The sequence below is a fragment of the Ixodes scapularis genome, unplaced genomic scaffold, assembly GCF_016920785.2.
Source record: "Ixodes scapularis isolate PalLabHiFi unplaced genomic scaffold, ASM1692078v2 PGA_scaffold40__2_contigs__length_1045541, whole genome shotgun sequence".
Taxonomy (NCBI): domain Eukaryota; kingdom Metazoa; phylum Arthropoda; class Arachnida; order Ixodida; family Ixodidae; genus Ixodes; species Ixodes scapularis.
Genome location: NW_024609869.1, coordinates 924,506 through 941,784, shown reverse-complemented (window position 1 = coordinate 941,784; position 17,279 = coordinate 924,506). Strand labels below are relative to the sequence as shown.

The following is a 17,279-nucleotide window of genomic DNA, read 5'->3' as shown; positions in this document are numbered from 1 at the left end:
TCGTTCGTTGATGACGCGCGCCAGCCAATGGGAGCCTGTGCCTCAGATTTCGGTCACAGACGACATAGAGACAAGGGAAGGAGCTGTCTGGCACGGCTTCAAAGCTGATGACGTAGGTTCGCTCCATGGGACAGCTAATGCTTTCGCACTAATAACTTTTCTTGCGTCGCTTCACCCCTGCACGTACGACGACGCTGGCGTTTGTTGTTCCAGGCTTGAGCTTGTTCCTCAGTTTGAATTTTACTATTTTTAAGCTATAGTTAAGATGACTAAGCGTCCTATCCACTTCGGCATCTGAGTAGAGTAGCACCAGCATCGACATGGAAAATGCGGCCAACTTGGCAAACGGGTTTTCGCCCCAGGTGTCCTTATAGGAATGAACTTCACACCAGAATGACGGTGTTGACGATAATTGTTCCCAGTTAATGAGCGCGATTTTGCTCCACTGGCTTTGATTTTTTCTATCTCTTCAGGTGGCACTACCATTGCTTCCAGCAGAGGAATCAATGGCTCCTTCAGAACGGCCAAAATGTTGTGGACCGATAAAAGACTCCGTTGCAAAGCTGTTAACATAATGAGAGCTTAAAGTGATGCCCTTTAAGTGTGCAATTTGTAATAATTATGCGGGTTAATTTGTTCAATTCGTTTATTTGTTTAGAGGGCCCAGGTTGTGCATTGTTGACATTGCTTGTTCGAACAGCAGTGCCTGCTAAATTGGGGAACGCGACAGAACAGCACACGACAAAACAGCACGCGACAAAACAGCACGGTCAAAACAGCACGCGTCAAAACAGCACAGCGTCAAAACAGCACGGCGACAAAACAGCAGGCGTCAAAATAGCACGCGACAAAACAGCACAGCGTCAAAAAGGCAAAGCGACAGAAGAGCACATGCCAAAACAGCACGGCGTCAAGACAGCACAGCGACAAAACAGCACGTATGTAGCAACTTCGAGCGCATGCTTCACCTCCCTCTGCGCGAATATTTTCGAACCTCCTTAACCCTTTCGTTTATTGTCGCTAGGTTATAAAGGAATTTATTGCCTATTTCATTGCTAAGTCAGTGTCCCGACTGGTGCTGCTGTGTGATTGCTAAAAACAAACGAAGTTAGCAGTAGTTACTACAACTTAACTGCGCTGATCTTTGAAGAGATTGGGTAGTTAGAGGTGATATCTTCGCCTCGATGTCGGCCGCGTTGTCAGGTCTTTTTTTTTTTTTTTAGACCCAGCGAAGGAGAAAAAGTTATTGGGAAAAAGAAATCCATAAGTTCAAGTTATGAACCGTCCGGTTTTCGGCGGTCCGGTAAGATACTTGTCGTTTCGTAATTACCACCTAAATGTCAAACGTCCCCCCCAAAACGCGGGAGATGCTTTGACTACAGATGCATTGATAGAACCGGGAAGATGAGGCAACTTAATGTCGAGCGAGTTCATGATGTACCATGAGCACGGATTCTGTGGGGTTCATTCGTCGTGAACAAAATTTCCGGAAACACGCAGCTGCAGCTTGCAGGCGAGAAGTTGTTTTGAGTTGAATTCACAGATTATTGCCGACGAAGGCCTCGGTCGAGTGGAAACCAGGGAAGCAGAAACATGCCATAGCCTTAATGCTGTTGCCGCACAGCATGGGCTAACGCTAAGCACACCGTTGACACACACACTTCTTTTTTTTTTCTTTTAACAACTAACAACAACATGTTGCCGTGCGATTGATTCATTTATTGTAGACGACATCACCAGCAAACTTGCGCGTCAACGTTAGCTGAACTGCTCGAGAAATAGCCATAATACGCACCAGCGGGGGCTTCGGTACTGCCCACGGAGCCTTCATGTGCGCATCGAGTATACTCCCCACTCCCAACTTGCTCCCATGAGAACGGATTCGACATATTGGCCGTCGACGAGTTGACCTTGGAGGAATTGGCCTAGACTCTCCATTCTTTTACAGTGCCTACTTTGAGACGTGAATTTTTTTTAACTCCATACGCTCTATTTAGGGTTCAGCGTTTTCGTCTTAAACTGATAAAACCGGTAAAAGTACGACGATATATTTTTTTGCAAATTCGGTTTTAACTGAAAAAGGTCAGTATTTTCGAGGGCGTTTGGAGGGGTGGGTGGAGAAATGTGCCTCATTACTGAACGTATGACCACTTCCTTTCGCAGTTTTCAGCTTGTGTCCAAGATCGGTTTAACTTTCTACAAAAGTTAAACCGACGCAATGGTCTTCAGGACGAAATCTGGGTTTTTCACCTGATAGGGATTTGTGTGCCGCATTCTTTCTTCAAAGAAGAGAGTTTAATCGTGGACTGTACAATGAAATTAAAGGGCATCCGTAAATGCCGCACATTTTTTAACACCCCTAGCTTCCGTTTACTAGAGGAGGGCATAAATACGCTAGCATTATTGTCGTTTCTTGATCTGCGCGAATTAACTACCTCTCGCAGTCGTGAAAATGGGGGAACAACGCACTGAGTACAATGCTTGGAAATTTTTTGGATTTTTGATATTTGTCTCTCCGACCGAAGTGTTAGTAAAGCTCGTGTTGGTCCTGCGTACAAATACGAGCTCATGACGATGATGTCAGATCACGATAGGGCCCCATAGCGTCTTGCAGAACAGGTCGCGTCGGCTGCCACAGACATCAACAAATAAGAAATCCAGTACCTGGTTTACTTACTATTCATCTTAAACAAACGCCTTTAAATATTGCATTTTCGTCAGTATACCGGTTTTCGTCAATAAACCGAAAAGAACTGAAAAGTTTATGCGTCTACAAATATTCTCAGCAATCAACCGAAAACTTCTGCTTGTAATAAAAACCGAAAAATGTACGCCCAGTTTCAAAATAATAAAAACCGAATACGCCAAACCCTAGCTGTATTGTCAATGTTCTATTTTGACGCTGTGCTGTTCTGACGCTGTGCTGTTTTACCGCCGTGCTGTTTTGGCAGGTGCTCTTTTGTCGCTTTGCCGTTTTGACGCTGTGCTGTTTTGTCGCGTGCTGTTTTGACCGTGCTGTTTTGTCGCGTGCTGTTTTGTCGTGTGCTGTTCTGTCATGGTGCCGCTAAATTGTCAATTTCTTCTGCTTGCGTTTTTTATGTGTCATCACAACGATGGATACTCTCCCTGTAATAGCCCTCAAGAGAGGGCTGACAGTATTTTCAAATAAATAAATAAATGTCTTCTCGAAAACTTCGAAGCTGTCGGGACGTCCTTGTTTGATTTGATTTAATAGTGTACTTATAAATGTTATGGACCTTTCTAGCATCACAGCTTGATCAGCGACAGTCAACCCGTCGGACTTCTTGTTTTCAACGTATACGTCTCAAACAGGTAGTCCAGATATGACTTGGGGTCCAAGTGGTTCTCAAGTCTGGACGTCAGAGGGTACATCTGCTCTGTCGGAATTACAACTTTTTGAAACAATGTTGAAAGCCAAGTCATGCGGTCTTTCAGCAGGTTTGTTTGGTTCACATCTTTCGTCTCGAAAGCCACAGATGCTCTGCCTTCCATAGAAAGCTATCGGCGTTCTAAATCTCAAATGCGTCATATCATGTACCAGCTTGGCGGTACTTGTGTAAAAAATTCGCCGAGCGCTTTACTCGTCTACTGGCTGCAGCGCCCCTAGCGGACACCAAAAAATTTGTTCGCGGAATTTTCATCGCGGAATTAAGGCGTATGACTTATTTAATGGGTGAAACGTGCGTGATTAACGTAGTTACAGAAACCTGAGTCAAAATATAAAGAAGCTATGTAACCGTTCAACACGCACTGCGGGCAGCGTGTGTGTTGCAATTAAAATCTTCGCCACTGCAGGGTGCTGAAGTCTGCAGACGAGTCGTTTTCATCGCAACTCTATGCAGCCCTTCGCTGCCTCCCGGCACACCTTCCCTTCTGGCCACCATATCAATAGACATATTGCTAAATTACCCAAGCACCAAAAAGGAGAATGCTGGGAATGTATGTACACGCGCAACTCGCGCTCGCCTTTCCCGTATAAAAGACTCGATGTAAATGGCCAAATAAAGCGTTCACGAACGCGCGTGCAAGATGCTATTTGTTTTAGGCATTTGCTTCAGAACAGTTGCTGTTGCAGGCGCCAGCACGTGAATCGCATGTAACTACACTCGTAGTATGCTCCTTGGTGCTTATGTAATTTAGCAAAAGGTCCAAAGTTTTGCCTTGTCGTCGTAACGATGACGATACTGCTTGCTTTGCATCTTCATTTCATTCGACTTATTTTCTTTTCTTAGACTAATCAAGTTTTCTGTTTTGCGCTCTATTTTTAAAACACTCAGCTCGAAATGATTTTTGGGATGTAATTAATTTAAAGAAATTTGAATATAAAAATTACATCTTGAACATTTGCGAATTTACTTTAGTGCGTTTGACTAAAGGGTATTGTAGTTAAAAATATAAATGATGTTTAGCCTGTCGTGGAAAAGTGTGAACTGCAATTACAACAACTTTTGTTTCATAATTTTTGTTATCTACGAGTTTTGTTTTATAGAGTCACCGACAAGAGACTTTCCTGAGTGTGTCCGCCTAATCGTCTTCCTGCCACCTCGTGCGACTCTGAAAGCGCCGGGAGTGAGCCAGGGAGCCGACCGTGGACGAGGCGCGTCGCTGCGCCTTGGCAGCGAGAGCCGTGTTGGCCGCTGATTGGCAGCGCCATTGACGAGAGCTTCCGAGTTACGCCGCATAGTCCCGCCGCCTGCGGCGTCTTGGCCGCGCCTGCACCTTCCGGGGGTCGCGATCCTCGATCTCGCTCCGGAGTAAAGTTTCGCACCCTGACATTCAAATGCTACCCGCATACAACGTTGCCTTCCATCTGTTCTGTCAGAGGTCGACCCGCAGGAGTTGCTCGGAGCTTGGGTTCAACCGCGTTTCCTGCAGCTGTGAGCGTCAACGAAGCAACACACCACCAGGTGTTTTTTTTTTTTAATCTGTGCAGTATTACATGCTTCTACAAAGAGCTTCTTTTTTCGATGGTACGGAAGTAACCGCGGACTGACTTTCAGCTGTGCCAGCAATTAAAAGAAAATATTACTCGTTTTTTTTTTTTTTTAGTAGGTTGCTCTTCGCTCTTTGGCGGAGCGTGTACACTAGCTGGGATTGAGGTGATCGCAGTGGGTTTTACCAGCGCATGAAGGGGATATGTGTTTTCATCTTCGAAATAATATTGTGTTAAAAAAAGAAAGGTGGAACTATTAGTGGTTCTTAAAATGTGTATTCTGCTGTGCTCATGTAAACTGACAAAATGTTAAAAAACTATAGATTGGCTTCTACACACGCTGTCATACGACATGCGACAAATATTTGAAGCTCAATGGAAAACTAAAGGCAGAGTTCAGCAGAATTTAGGACCACCTCATGCATGCACTGCGTATGAACATTTGCGGTTCGTGCGAACCGGAAGCCGCTCCCGCTCGAAACAACAAATGCCAAGTGTAAACAATGTAAGCAATATGCGAAAAAAAAAAAAAAAGGTTGAAGCAGGGAATGTTAATTAGGAGTTCGCTACAATTTCGAACGCGTACACTGTGTAAGTTAGCGATCGTCCGCCACCTTCAATGTTAAACCTAGATCAACTTGAAAGGCTAGCTACAATGCTAGTACACAAACCATCTGCGAGAGGATTGTTGCTAAACGCGAGTGCGTCAGGCCCGTAAAAAAACAAATGCAATAGCGTAATCTTTTTTTTTCCGCGGGCATTGGTAAAGCTTTTGAGAAAAAAAAATGCGCATTTGCACTTGTTATCTTCATTATTTTCTTCTTTTTCGAACCGATCGTGGTGTTCCTCTCTGCCATGAATCGCTGCTTTGATCACATCACCGCGCTGGACTCTTTACACGTTTCGCCGGACTCTTCTCATTGCAGCGAAATGGACGACGAACATCGTTCTGCGCCGGCGCGCGTTGAGTTCAACAACGCCGCAGTCCAGGTTCATTGGTAACGCCGATCGAGCTCGGAGCCCACGTCTTCGGCGCGACAGCTGTAAACCTAACCCACTGTCAATCACCAGCCGCTTCGCTCCCATTTCGCCGAATATGTGATGGAGCAAAAATATATTGCTTGTTTTTTAAAATATTATTGTGCTACAATCTAGAGAAAAAAAAAAACTTGAATAAAAAGAAAAAAAAATTGTTCTTCGTGTTTCTACTTGGCATGCGGTCCATTTAGCGGAAATCAGTCCAAACATTATTTAACCATCATGCTTGTGTTCTCAAAGTGAGTTGTGCGGCCTTGCTCTGGTGCTGAGCCTTTGTAAAATTTTTTCCGGATCCTCAAAGTCAGGTATGACCGCCATTCACGCAAGGTATACAAAAAAAAAAAAAAAAATCATGAAGAAACAATCTGCGATGTCGCAGGAGACGCGCTCTTCAGCGCGCAGTCGCCCAGTCTCTACAACGCTTCTCCCGCCCTATGCAATGTGGAAAGAAGGCCGATCTGTAAGTTCCGGTGACGGCATTTGCTGAGGAGGAGAATAAATTCCAGGATTGATGGCAAAAAAATCCGGGAAAGTTTGTGTTTCAACGTAGGGAGCGAAACGTTTACCAAATATTTTTCTTTGGTGGGGGTTTTAGCTTGACGTCTCATGGCATTGCTTGGGTTCTCTAAGAATAAGACAATGAGCAAAGTGAAACATCGTGCTTATTGTTTCTGCTCAGATAATTTTTTTTCCCAGTCCGGTCGTATTTTAGACTTTGACGCTCACTGATTATTCCGTTATTCGCAGTGAATGGCTATCGGCATGTTGTGCACGTATGCGAAGACGCAGATTTTGTTTTGGAGGGTACCGACCAGTGGTCTCAAACATGCGGCCCGCGACTCTAGGATCCGGCCCGCAAGTGTCCCGTGGCGGAGCTCACGTTCTTTTGACTCGAGCGCTGTATGCGCCATAAATATCCATAGTTAGCTGTACGTAAGTCCAGTAAATTTAAACACGGCAAGACAACTATGTCCGGCAGTGGGCACCCAGCAGCGTTGTACACGTTCCTCAAAAAAAAAAAAGAACGAAATATCGTTACCCGTTCTTTCTAATTTTGGAACGCGTTCCCGTTAAAAGCTCCGTATGTGAAAAATGAACTTACAGATAAAAAAAATATGGAACGTATTGTTACATATACATTACATTTGTATTTTGTGAATTACCATATTTAGTTAGCTCAAGGAGAGTTTTTTTAAAAAATATATTCTATTAAAAGGAAACATTCGAATTTCAATACTGTGATGGCGGAGCACCAGAAGAAGAAAACAAGCGGAAACAGGGCTTCATTTGTTGATATGTTCACCATTGAAAATCTCAGTTTTTAACCACGTTCATGTTTACGGTGGGCGATTCAGACGAGTTAAATGCAGCGTTACCCTATATTGCACGAGCGTTTTACAAAAACCTCACACCTTTCAATTTAACAAAGTTTCTTGTTCTGCCTCAAAAACATTTGCTTCTCTATGTCGCTGTCCGCAAGACGAGCAAGTGAAGAATAGGGTACTGCTTTTGGAAGGTGAGTCTTGTAAACAACAGGTTCTTCTTCGTGAAGGTTGGATTTGTTGTGCAGTTTGAAGGCGAGGGACAAGGGGGGAAGCAATAAAGGCTTGTTCACACTCTTGCGACCGAATATGAACTAGAGAGACCGAGACTTGTTAAAAGCTCTTAAACTTTCTTAGGACGAGAGAACACACTTGCACGCTGGCGCCATCTATGCGGTGACCCTGAAACTTCATTTCACAAGAGCGAAGGTTTCGCGGTATTCACGAGGTCAAATGTGCGTAATACCTATAAGAAAGGCTCATTTATAACGCTGACAAAAGTTTTTCGAGCCAAGAAAGAAAGGATAATGCGCGGGAGAAATAAAAAATATGCCGGTCAACGAAGTTTACACTGCTACCCAATAGATGGCGCCTGTATTTCCTCTCGTTGTAAGAGGTTTTAAAGGGATACTTCAACGAAATTCGAAATATTCCCGTCGTGTTCAAGAATAGGTTGATTATGATCCACAATATCCGTAAATGACAATCGCACGTTTGTATTTTGAGCCTGGTGGCTGTATTTTTCGTTGTAAACGGCCTACTCTGGCAAGCGCTCGGAGAAGGCCCAGCGGAGACCACGTGACATCCAACGCAATCGTGACGTAGGTCGTCTCAACACGAGCAAAGCTACGGCGAGGCTGACGTCGAGAGGATGGCTTAGTCGTTCCAGCCACCGAAGCGGCTGCTTTTGTACGAATTTTGAGTGACGGGTCAATCTTCTGTAATCTTGGAGGGGGACAATAGCGACTTCTGCGACACACGAAAGGCATTCTCGGGAAGAGGGGAGTTCCTCCTGCCCCTCTTCTCTCGTAGTGGCCGGAGATGAGACAACCTCCGTCACCAGCCGCCAAGGTTCCTAGACGGGCACTACAAGCGAGGCGTTAGCGACATCCACAAGGTGCTCTTTGCTAATCGTTTAATTCATTTTAAAATTACTTTTAGTGACTTTTTTAACAAGATATTGGTGTGTTCGATGTGATACTGCTCCTTTGAACACATATAGACCATAAAATAAGCGCCGAAATTTCGTTGTGGTATCCCTTTAAGGAACCCAGTTTTAAGAGGTCGTAAGAGTGTGAATGGGTCTTAAGGGTTAATTTTGTGTATTATTTAACTAACCGATGTTCGGGATAGAAGGGTGTGTTCGATGCCAGGTCTCGGGCACTGAAAAAGGAATTTCTGTCCCCTAGCTCTCCTGAACCGAACTGTTGCCAAACGAGGGCCACACACAATAAACCCGAAGATAAGTAATCAAAACGTTAACGAGATCCTGTTCTTTGTAAAGATAGTTTTTTTTAAACTTTTAGAACGTCCCTCTTGAAAATAAAATATCAATTATCCCACTGCACAAAAAAAAAATGAACAGCGTTCCTTCTTCCGTTCCCGTAGAAATGTAACGAGTTCTCGTTCCAGTTCCACCGATGCAAAATGGAACGGCGGCGTTCCTTCGTTCCTCCTAAAAGGAACGCGTTCCAGGAACGCCGTTCCGTACAACACCGATAACTACCTCTTGTCGTCAATTCATTTCCACTGGAAACGTAGCTCTGCTCTTATGACGTTTTAATACATATTGGCACTAATTTGTATTCTTTCAATGGAGGATTCTTTCGTCTTACATCTTTAAGACAGAAGCATTTTCTTGTAATTCTGCTGTGAAAATCGCCACGAAAGCAAAACATACCGCATTAAAAGGATTTCTTTCGAGACTATTGAACTCGGAACTTTCCTAGTGAGCTGAGCTACAAAGTCACGATCATGTGTTTGGTTTCTAGCTGTATTGAAAAAGTTTAGCACATTTGCTGGATGGTAGGTATTTTAAATATTGTAATCACAGTGTGTACAAACCCGAAGTAGTTGTATGAATAAATCAAAGCTAAAGAAAAGCTGAAGATGGCACTGGAAAAACCAGCCGGCAACAGTAGATCAGTTGGTGGCGCCAGCAGAGTGAGAGCCCGCAGTTATACCCTGCCTCGTTGTAATTTGGCAAAAGGTGAACGATAAGGCCCCACATTGCGTGCCGATGGCTTCGATATGCACTACGTATACGAGCGCAACGCACACATATTGGAGCATGATGCAGCGAAATGCCTGATAATTCTTCGCAGTAAAAGAGCACTCCTGTGATACGTAGTCACGTTCCGATTGGCCCGCCAGAGCCGTAGCTTCCGCCTTACCGGCATGTTATGCGATCACGGGTTCCTGGCCTAATCAGTCTTTCTTGCTTCATACGCTAGGCCAGCGGTTCTCAATCATCGATGTTTCGCGGACCCCTTGTGGATCGGCGGATATGAAGGAGGATTCCGTTCGTGGTGAGGGAAAGGAAAAGGTATAGGTTAAATATGATGATTTAATAAATAGATTTAGCTAAGGGATAGCGTGAAATTGACTTCTCTCATTGACATCCACGCAAGAAAATTCACCCGAAAATTGTAACAGTTCTTCTCGATCTGAAAAAAAATACAGCTTTTATTGTGGGATTTGACTGATGAGGCAGGGCCTCGCGGACCCCTAGAATGCCTTCGCGAACCCCAAAGGGTCCGCGGACCCCCAGGTGAGAACCACTGCACTAGGCTATGCGGAGCCACCAGCGTAGTAGCTCATATCTTTGAACATTGCCGCCGCCACTCCCAGGCATAACCAATGTTTCTCGCTTCGGTCGCTAGATAGCGCCAAACCAAACAGCCTTGCAGGTTGCCCATTGCCAATCACGTCAACCTGCGAGAGAGTTCGGCGAATGACATGGCTGAAAATATTTATGAATAATACAGTCTGCGCTTTGACCGTGATCATATGACACGCGATGCAAAACATGAGGATAATGCAATTGATGCAAAGGTAGAAGCGAGCTGGAGAAGAATTACGAAAATAATCCCTGGAAAATGGGAGCAAGGGGGACAAAGGACAAACACAAATCTCCAAAAACAACTAAGTGACTGGTGCGCGACAAAAAAAAAAAAAAAAAGAATGTTTTTTGTCGCTCCTCTTCTCCGGGGATTATTTTCGTCATGCAAAACGTGTTATTTGTTTTCATTGACTGTACATAGAAACATTTGTAACGCCTCGCACAATGTATTTTTTCTGTAGTATGTTGTAAACACACACCGATGTCAACATTAGTTGCAAGGGCACTCCGATCGTCTGCGTTCAGCAGATGAAGGAACATGTTTACGTCTGCGGCAAGCGCGGTAGGTGGGCCAACAATGTCTTGTGTTTGGATGTATTTATTGCCATTTATGGAAGCCTCCACCGCACGTAAAGCTGCAGCCAGTGACCTCTAAGCGTCTCTGAAGCAGACGACGAGTTAATCTACAGGTTGTTTTAGAGTTGAAAGTTGAGCTAGTTGGTAATTCGTTATGCTTGGTGAACAAAAAGAGCGCAGAAGACGAGGACTATTGAAAAAAAAAACGCCCTATTGAAAAAAAAAACACCTTAAGCTGGTCCCAGCTTTAAGCTTGGTTATTGCTCCAGCATGCCCTGTTTGACATGCTGGTTGATATGGTCATACTGGTAATGCTGGTAGATCTGGTTCCAGCTTCAAGCTGCGTTATTGCACCAGCATGCCGAGTTTGGCATGCTGGTTAAGCCGGTAAACTTACCCACCAGTTTGAGCAGTTTAAATTGATACACAAGAAAAACAAGCCAAACTCTTCAGAAAAGCCAGCTTAAGTGGCATTCAATTTATTATTTTCGTGCTCGCGGCCTGCTTCCATGAGCTCAGATGCTACACATCCTCGGCGTTGACACAGTAGTAACCGACGCAGACAGTGGTTCTCCGCGCAAAACAGCGTTATTAAAACTAAATTGCTTATCTCTTATCACGAAAAATATTAGAAAACGACAAAAACAGGTAATAGCAATAAAATACTACACGGATGAGAAAAGCGAACGTGGGCCCCGCCAGTAATGGGGGCGAAGCGGCCTCTTCCATAGTCGGCAGAGGCGAGGAACTCTGTGTGGCTTGGATGGCATTGGCAATACTCCTCGGCACCACTGTTAATCTCGAACTCACACATGCTCGAAGACATAAAATGACGCCTTTATAGGGGCGTCCGACTTCTTCCCGCGCTGAACGGACTGCCGCTCGCTGTCTCCTCAAATTCCGCTTCACTTGCACCACCTTTTAAGTAGTCTCCAAACAACGCGCACACTGCCGTCCCTTTGAAAATCTGGCCAAGATAGCCAAGCGTGTTTCAAATTCTCCGTTCCTACCACTCTTTCTCTCTTTTCTCGCACACAAAGGAAACTCGCAGCGCGCCTGAAGCGCCCGCTCGTCTACCAAAAACGAAAGGACAAATAACAGGACGTGGCCTCGCCCCAGCCCAAGCCAACCTTGGCGCGCGCGCTCCCAGCAATGCCAGCTCGACCACCTCTAGCCGACCTTGGCGTGCGCGCTCCATGCAAGACCAGCTTGGCGAGCTCGAGCCAGCTTGGGCCAGCTTCAGCACCAGCTCGAAAAAGATGACAAGCTTAAACCAGCTTCAGTACTAACTCGAACCAGCTCAAGTACGAGGTTGCCCAGCTGCAGTGCCAGCTCGAACCAGCTTGAACCAGCTTGACCAGCTCGAACCAGCTTGACAAGCTTGAACCAGCTTCAGTATCACCTCGAACCAGATCAAGTACCAGCTTGCCCAGCAGCAGTGCCAGCTCGAACCAGCTTGAACCAGCTTGACCAGCTCGAACCAGCTTGATTACCACGTAGACCAGCTCGAACCAGCTTGGCCAGCTTGATTTTCTTGTTGGTTCTTTTTTTTCAATAGGGATGGCCCTTCATTAATATTTTCAAAAAATCTAGCTCGCTTTTTACTTATAAAAACAATAAAAATAACAAGGAACGCACCACACACTCACACGCGTATATTCCACATACGATAGCTGCTCACTACGTCACGCGCTGACACTTCATAATAAATTTTAGGAACTCCAGCTCGTTCCTAGACGACGGCACTGACACCCCTGTAAAGGCTGTCCGTGCGAACCGTCGTTTAGGCTGCAATCATACTGGCGTTCGAATTGCAACTGCGAAGCGGATCCGCTCGTTTTCATCATCAACTGCGCGTGAATTTGCATCGTACATTTAAGCAACCGCGTTTGCTACCGCTTTGCGAATGCGGTTGAGTCCCCATTGTGAATGCGGCGTAGTTCTACCCCCATTTTGGGACGACACAAGGACGAGGTGTCACGCGAAGTGCTGTAGGCATTTCACATGCACAGTGGGGGAGAAACTGTATAGACGCTTTACACACGCGCCAGATTGAGCCGCCATAGCCGCCCTTCTCTTGTCTTATACCGAGATGCCGAGCTACTGAAGCGGGCGTTGACGGGTCTTCACAAGGGCCTATGCTGGGCACAAGAACACAGTAGCATCTAAAATGGCAATAACCTTTCCTGCTGTAGTAATGATGAAGTGAAGCGAACGGAATAAGAGGGAACAAAAACTGAAGGTCATTTATGGCGGCGCCCATGCACAGCTGCTGTAAAGCGTCTATAAGTGTGGCATCAGTAACGTTGTCTGGGAACGAGCTAGAGTTCCGAAACATTACAATGAAGGGCCAGCGTGCCGTAGAGAGCAGCTATCATAGGTGGAAGATGCCTGTACAGAGGCTGGAATACTGACTAGTGTTGTGAGCGGAGGCATTTTCTATGGGCGCGGAGGCGACGCAAGCGGGTGAAGGCGCTAGGGGCGCTCGATCCAGGAGTCCTATTACCGCCGCCGGCAACACCGTGTTGACTGACCGTGCCGCTGGTTGTTTTTCTGTGCGGCCGAGCTTCGACGAACGCGGGGAGCGGAGCCGGTTTGTTTGTTTCTTTTAAGCTGTAGATTGGCGTGCAATGCCGTCTAAAAGGGCCAAATCTTGCTTTGTGCCGAACTGTAACAGCGGTTACCAGTCTTGCAAAGAGAAAGTGCCGCTGTTCCGTGCCCCGAAAGACGCCGAGCGCTTGGAGGCATGGTCCCGGAACATGAAGCGTGCGGACAGAACCCTCGACAGTACGTGTGTGGTGTGTGCGAAACACTTTGAAGAACAATACATCGAGAAGACGTTTAAGCACGAATCCGTACATATTCAGGACGAAGAGAGAAGCTCAACAGCGACGCAGCGGTCTGGTACATCCCAGTTCTACAGCAACCTGCATTTGCCAACCTCCTACTGGTCGAAGATTGTATTCGAAGAGGACCCGTCGTCGGTACACTACGCATGGTGTGAACCAGGAAGCAACACTCATGTGAAGACTACAAAGTTGGTTACGTTCTGTTCCTTCAGAGGTGAAAATACAGCGCGCTGCTCCGTGTACTTCCGCGCTGTGAAGATCATCGACATCGAGGTGCACACCTCTGCTGAAGCTGAAGCTCAGCTAATGAGTGCAGAAAACTCAGCCATGTGCCCTGGAGCAACACTCAAGCCACTTGTGGGGAAAAACTATGTGACCTTTGGCAACAAATACTTTTCGAAGGACTGCACTGGCCGTCCACAGGATGAGCAGCCGTGCTTACGTTGCAGGTAGCTTAAAAAGCTTATCCAAAACCAGATGTCAAGGAAAAGGAAGAAGACGTCTAGCTCCACCAAGAAGCAATCGAGAAGAAGACACGCTCTGTTCAAGGCGAAAAAGAAGCTGCTAGTAACAAGGAAGACGATGGAACAGCTTCAGGCTCAAAATGATTCTCTGCCCTCAACAATCATCCAAGAGCGGTTGGCGGGCTTGCCACCAAAACAACGAGCTGCTGTCACTTGCTGTTTCGATGCAGCTTCAAGGAAATCACATCAAGGGATGAAGTACGACAAGTCTTGGATCCTAGAATGTATCCTCATGCGAATGAGAAGCCCAAAACTCTATGAACACATCCGAAAGCAGAACATTCTCGCGTTGCCTTCCAAATCTTGCCTGCAGACCTATATACGTGGCTTAAAAAATGGATTTGGTTTCAATCCAAACGTGTTTTCTGCTTTGTCACAGAAGACAAAAGAAATGGATGAATTTAGTGTTCACGGAGGTATTGTGTTTGACGAAATGAAGTTGTCGGAGCATGTGAGCGTCAAGTCATCGGGAGCACTGGAAGGTTTCGTTGACCTCGGCTCATTTACTCCTGGGGACCAGAAAACAACGACGTGCGACCATGGCCTGGTCGTGATGTTCCAGCCCTTTCATGGTGACCATTCATTTGTATAATTATTTTTCAGCTCTGAAGGAGGTAGGATTTACCTCTTTTGTTTTATACAATCCTTTCTTTGAATTAATATTTTTTTTTAAGTAGGGCGCTTCAAAAATATTATTTCGATACTGACCTGGGCTGATGTCCCAGTCGGTAACGATATTGATCGGCCTATAACATTATTTTGATTAATACCATTTTTAATTCAAGCCTAATTGTTATTATGCACGCATATTCACTGCTTCTGTAGGCGACTGGACTGAAGTCCTTGGAACATTCGCTTCTCGGAGCAATGTGAAGGCAGGCACCCTCTCAAAGATCCTTCTAGAGGCTACTCTCCTCGCCGAGCAGGCTGGCCTTTTCGTCGACTTCGTTACCTGCGACGGAGCTTCCTGCAATCGAAGTATGTGGAAATCCTTTGACATAAAACGTATGTATGCTTTAATCTGACAGGAGTAGTGCTCTATCTCTTCATACTTTTTTGTAATGAGTGTAAACTCATACATATGCTTCTTTCAGCATCCGCAAAGGAGATCTGCTGCAAGGTGCATCATCCCGTCGACAGAAGGAGAAGTTTACACTTTCTTTCCGACTTCCCACATCTTATCAAATGCATCCGCAACACTGTAGTGTCAACTGGTGTGCAGACTCCTGATGGTCATGTCCGCATCGAGAATGTTGAGGAGGCGTGGAAATGTGATAAAGCAAACGTGAGACTTAAGGTTATGCCCACCATAACGAAAGCACACTTGCATCCTAATCCTTTCGAAAGGATGAAGGTTAACCTGGCCTTCAAGCTTTTCAGTGAGAGTCTCAAGGGCCTGTTTTTTTACAAGAATAGGATGGGATTTAGATCCATCACACCAACAGAGAACTTTGTGAGACTGATGAAGAGGCTTATATTCGTTATGACGGCTCGAATCCCATCCAAAGCGTTGAAACCACAGAAGTCGCGTGCTGCATTCTTAGCAGATTTTCTCATCTACCTTAATGAGTGGGAAATGTATGCCAGCAAGCACAACGGTGGCTTCATTAGTGCAAGCACAGCCTTGGGCCTGCGTGTGACGATAAGCAGTACGCTTTCCCTTCTGGACTATTTAACGTCTGTGCTGGGGTATGACTACCTTCTCACTGCAAACTTAAGTCAGGAAAAAATGGAGAATTTTTTTTCTCTCGTGAGACAATCATATGGGTGCAATGACCATCCTACGCCAGAGCAGTTTTTGCTGATCGTTAACTGCCTAAGTTTTTACAACTTGGCAAAGCCCCTAAAGTCAGGGAACTCTTCCCCAGAGCTGCTAACTGCCCTCCTTAAGTCCGCTGAGGCCCCAGGCAAGGTGAGACGCACATTTCAAGTCTTGTGGATGAACTCCTAGATGGCGGCAACTGGAAAGGTGCTGACACGATAATCACAGCCACAGGGCATGACACTCAGTGTCCTCCCAGCACTGCCCCATCAAAAGAAACAGCATCAATAGGGAAGCACTCTAGCTTAGTGAGTGAAAGAAGTGACAGTAGGCTGATCTATTTCAATGCTGGTTATGTTGCACGTAAAATGATAAAAAAAATCCGTGCTCCGAGTGTGCTGCAGAACTCACTGTGCTCCCGCTGCAGGCTGAGCAAAATCCTAACTCGTGCTTCACAAAAGCTTTTGACCATGGTGGTCTTCTTTACCCTACTGAAGCCTTGTCAAACTTTGTGACTGCGTTGGAAAATGCTTTCACTGTTTTTTTCAGCCACAACGAGTTGCACTGTTCCAGTGTCGTAGATTTTTTATCTTTTTTACAGAACCTTTCATTTGACCGCATTGGCTGTGTCGAGCACACTAAGTTGACCACTGCGAATTTATTGAAGTTCTATGTGCTGACTAGATTACACTTTTATACAAAAGTCGGTCAACAAAGAGAGAGGATCCCGAAGGGAAAGGCAGAAGCTCCTCAAGAAGAGGAGGCTGGAGTAAATACAGGGTGCTCCAACCAACAGTGAAAATATGTTTTTAAGCAAAGCACACTGGATATTAAAAAAAATTATTCCTTTGGAATGGCTTTATCGACCATGGGGAGGTAAATGAGCCCAATACAAGGACTAATGAACTAAAATGCAATAATTGACTTTTTACATACTTTAGTTAGGGTAGGTGTTTATGTTGAAAAATTCAAGGTGGCCGAATTTCAAGAATGTTTCTTTTTGTAGAGGTAACCTAACCAGCCTGTGTTCTGGTGTATTCATCTCTAAACTTTCTGCAGAATCCGGCTAAACAGGATACAACACAGGGATATTGGTGCCACAACCGATCTTTACGTATTGCATACAATTTAGCTGTATTGTGTGGAAGGTTTGGAGAGGGGTATCTCGAAACACAGGCTGGTTAGGACAATTCTACGAAATAGAACTCTTGAAATACAACCACCTTGAACTTTCTAACTTGAACCGATACCCTTATTACAGTGTTTTAAGCGTTGTTTAACACAGTTCAGTTAATTAGTTAACTATTGGTATGTTCTTTTCTGCCGCAGTCGATAACATTATTTTGAAGATATAATTTCTTTATTTCTAGCGCTCTCCGTCTAAAATATTTCACTCTTGGTTGAAACACTTT

At 45.3% G+C, this 17,279-nt stretch overlaps 1 protein-coding gene and 2 pseudogenes across 1 annotated transcript; 2 read left to right on the top strand and 1 right to left on the bottom strand.

Moving 5' to 3' along the window:
- Positions 1 to 134: 134 nt before the first annotated feature.
- Positions 135 to 3,917, bottom strand: LOC120839577 (annotated as a pseudogene).
- A 10,141-nt stretch (positions 3,918 to 14,058) lies between these two features.
- Positions 14,059 to 15,130, top strand: LOC120839575. The gene is made up of 2 exons (XM_040209885.1): positions 14,059 to 14,677; positions 14,931 to 15,130. The coding sequence occupies exons 1-2, from the start codon at positions 14,059 to 14,061 to the stop codon at positions 15,128 to 15,130; spliced, it is 819 nt and encodes a 272-aa protein (XP_040065819.1).
- Positions 15,131 to 15,186: 56 nt separating this feature from the next.
- Positions 15,187 to 16,887, top strand: LOC120839574 (annotated as a pseudogene).
- Positions 16,888 to 17,279: the final 392 nt, after the last annotated feature.

Coding starts and splice junctions, on each gene's coding strand:
- LOC120839575 (XM_040209885.1), top strand. CDS start 14,059: ATGTCAAGGAAAAGGAAGAAGACGTCTAGCTCCACCAAGAAGCAATCG. Junction 14,678..14,930: donor GATGTTCCAGCCCTTTCATG/GTGACCATTCAT, acceptor CTGCTTCTGTAG/GCGACTGGACTGAAGTCCTT.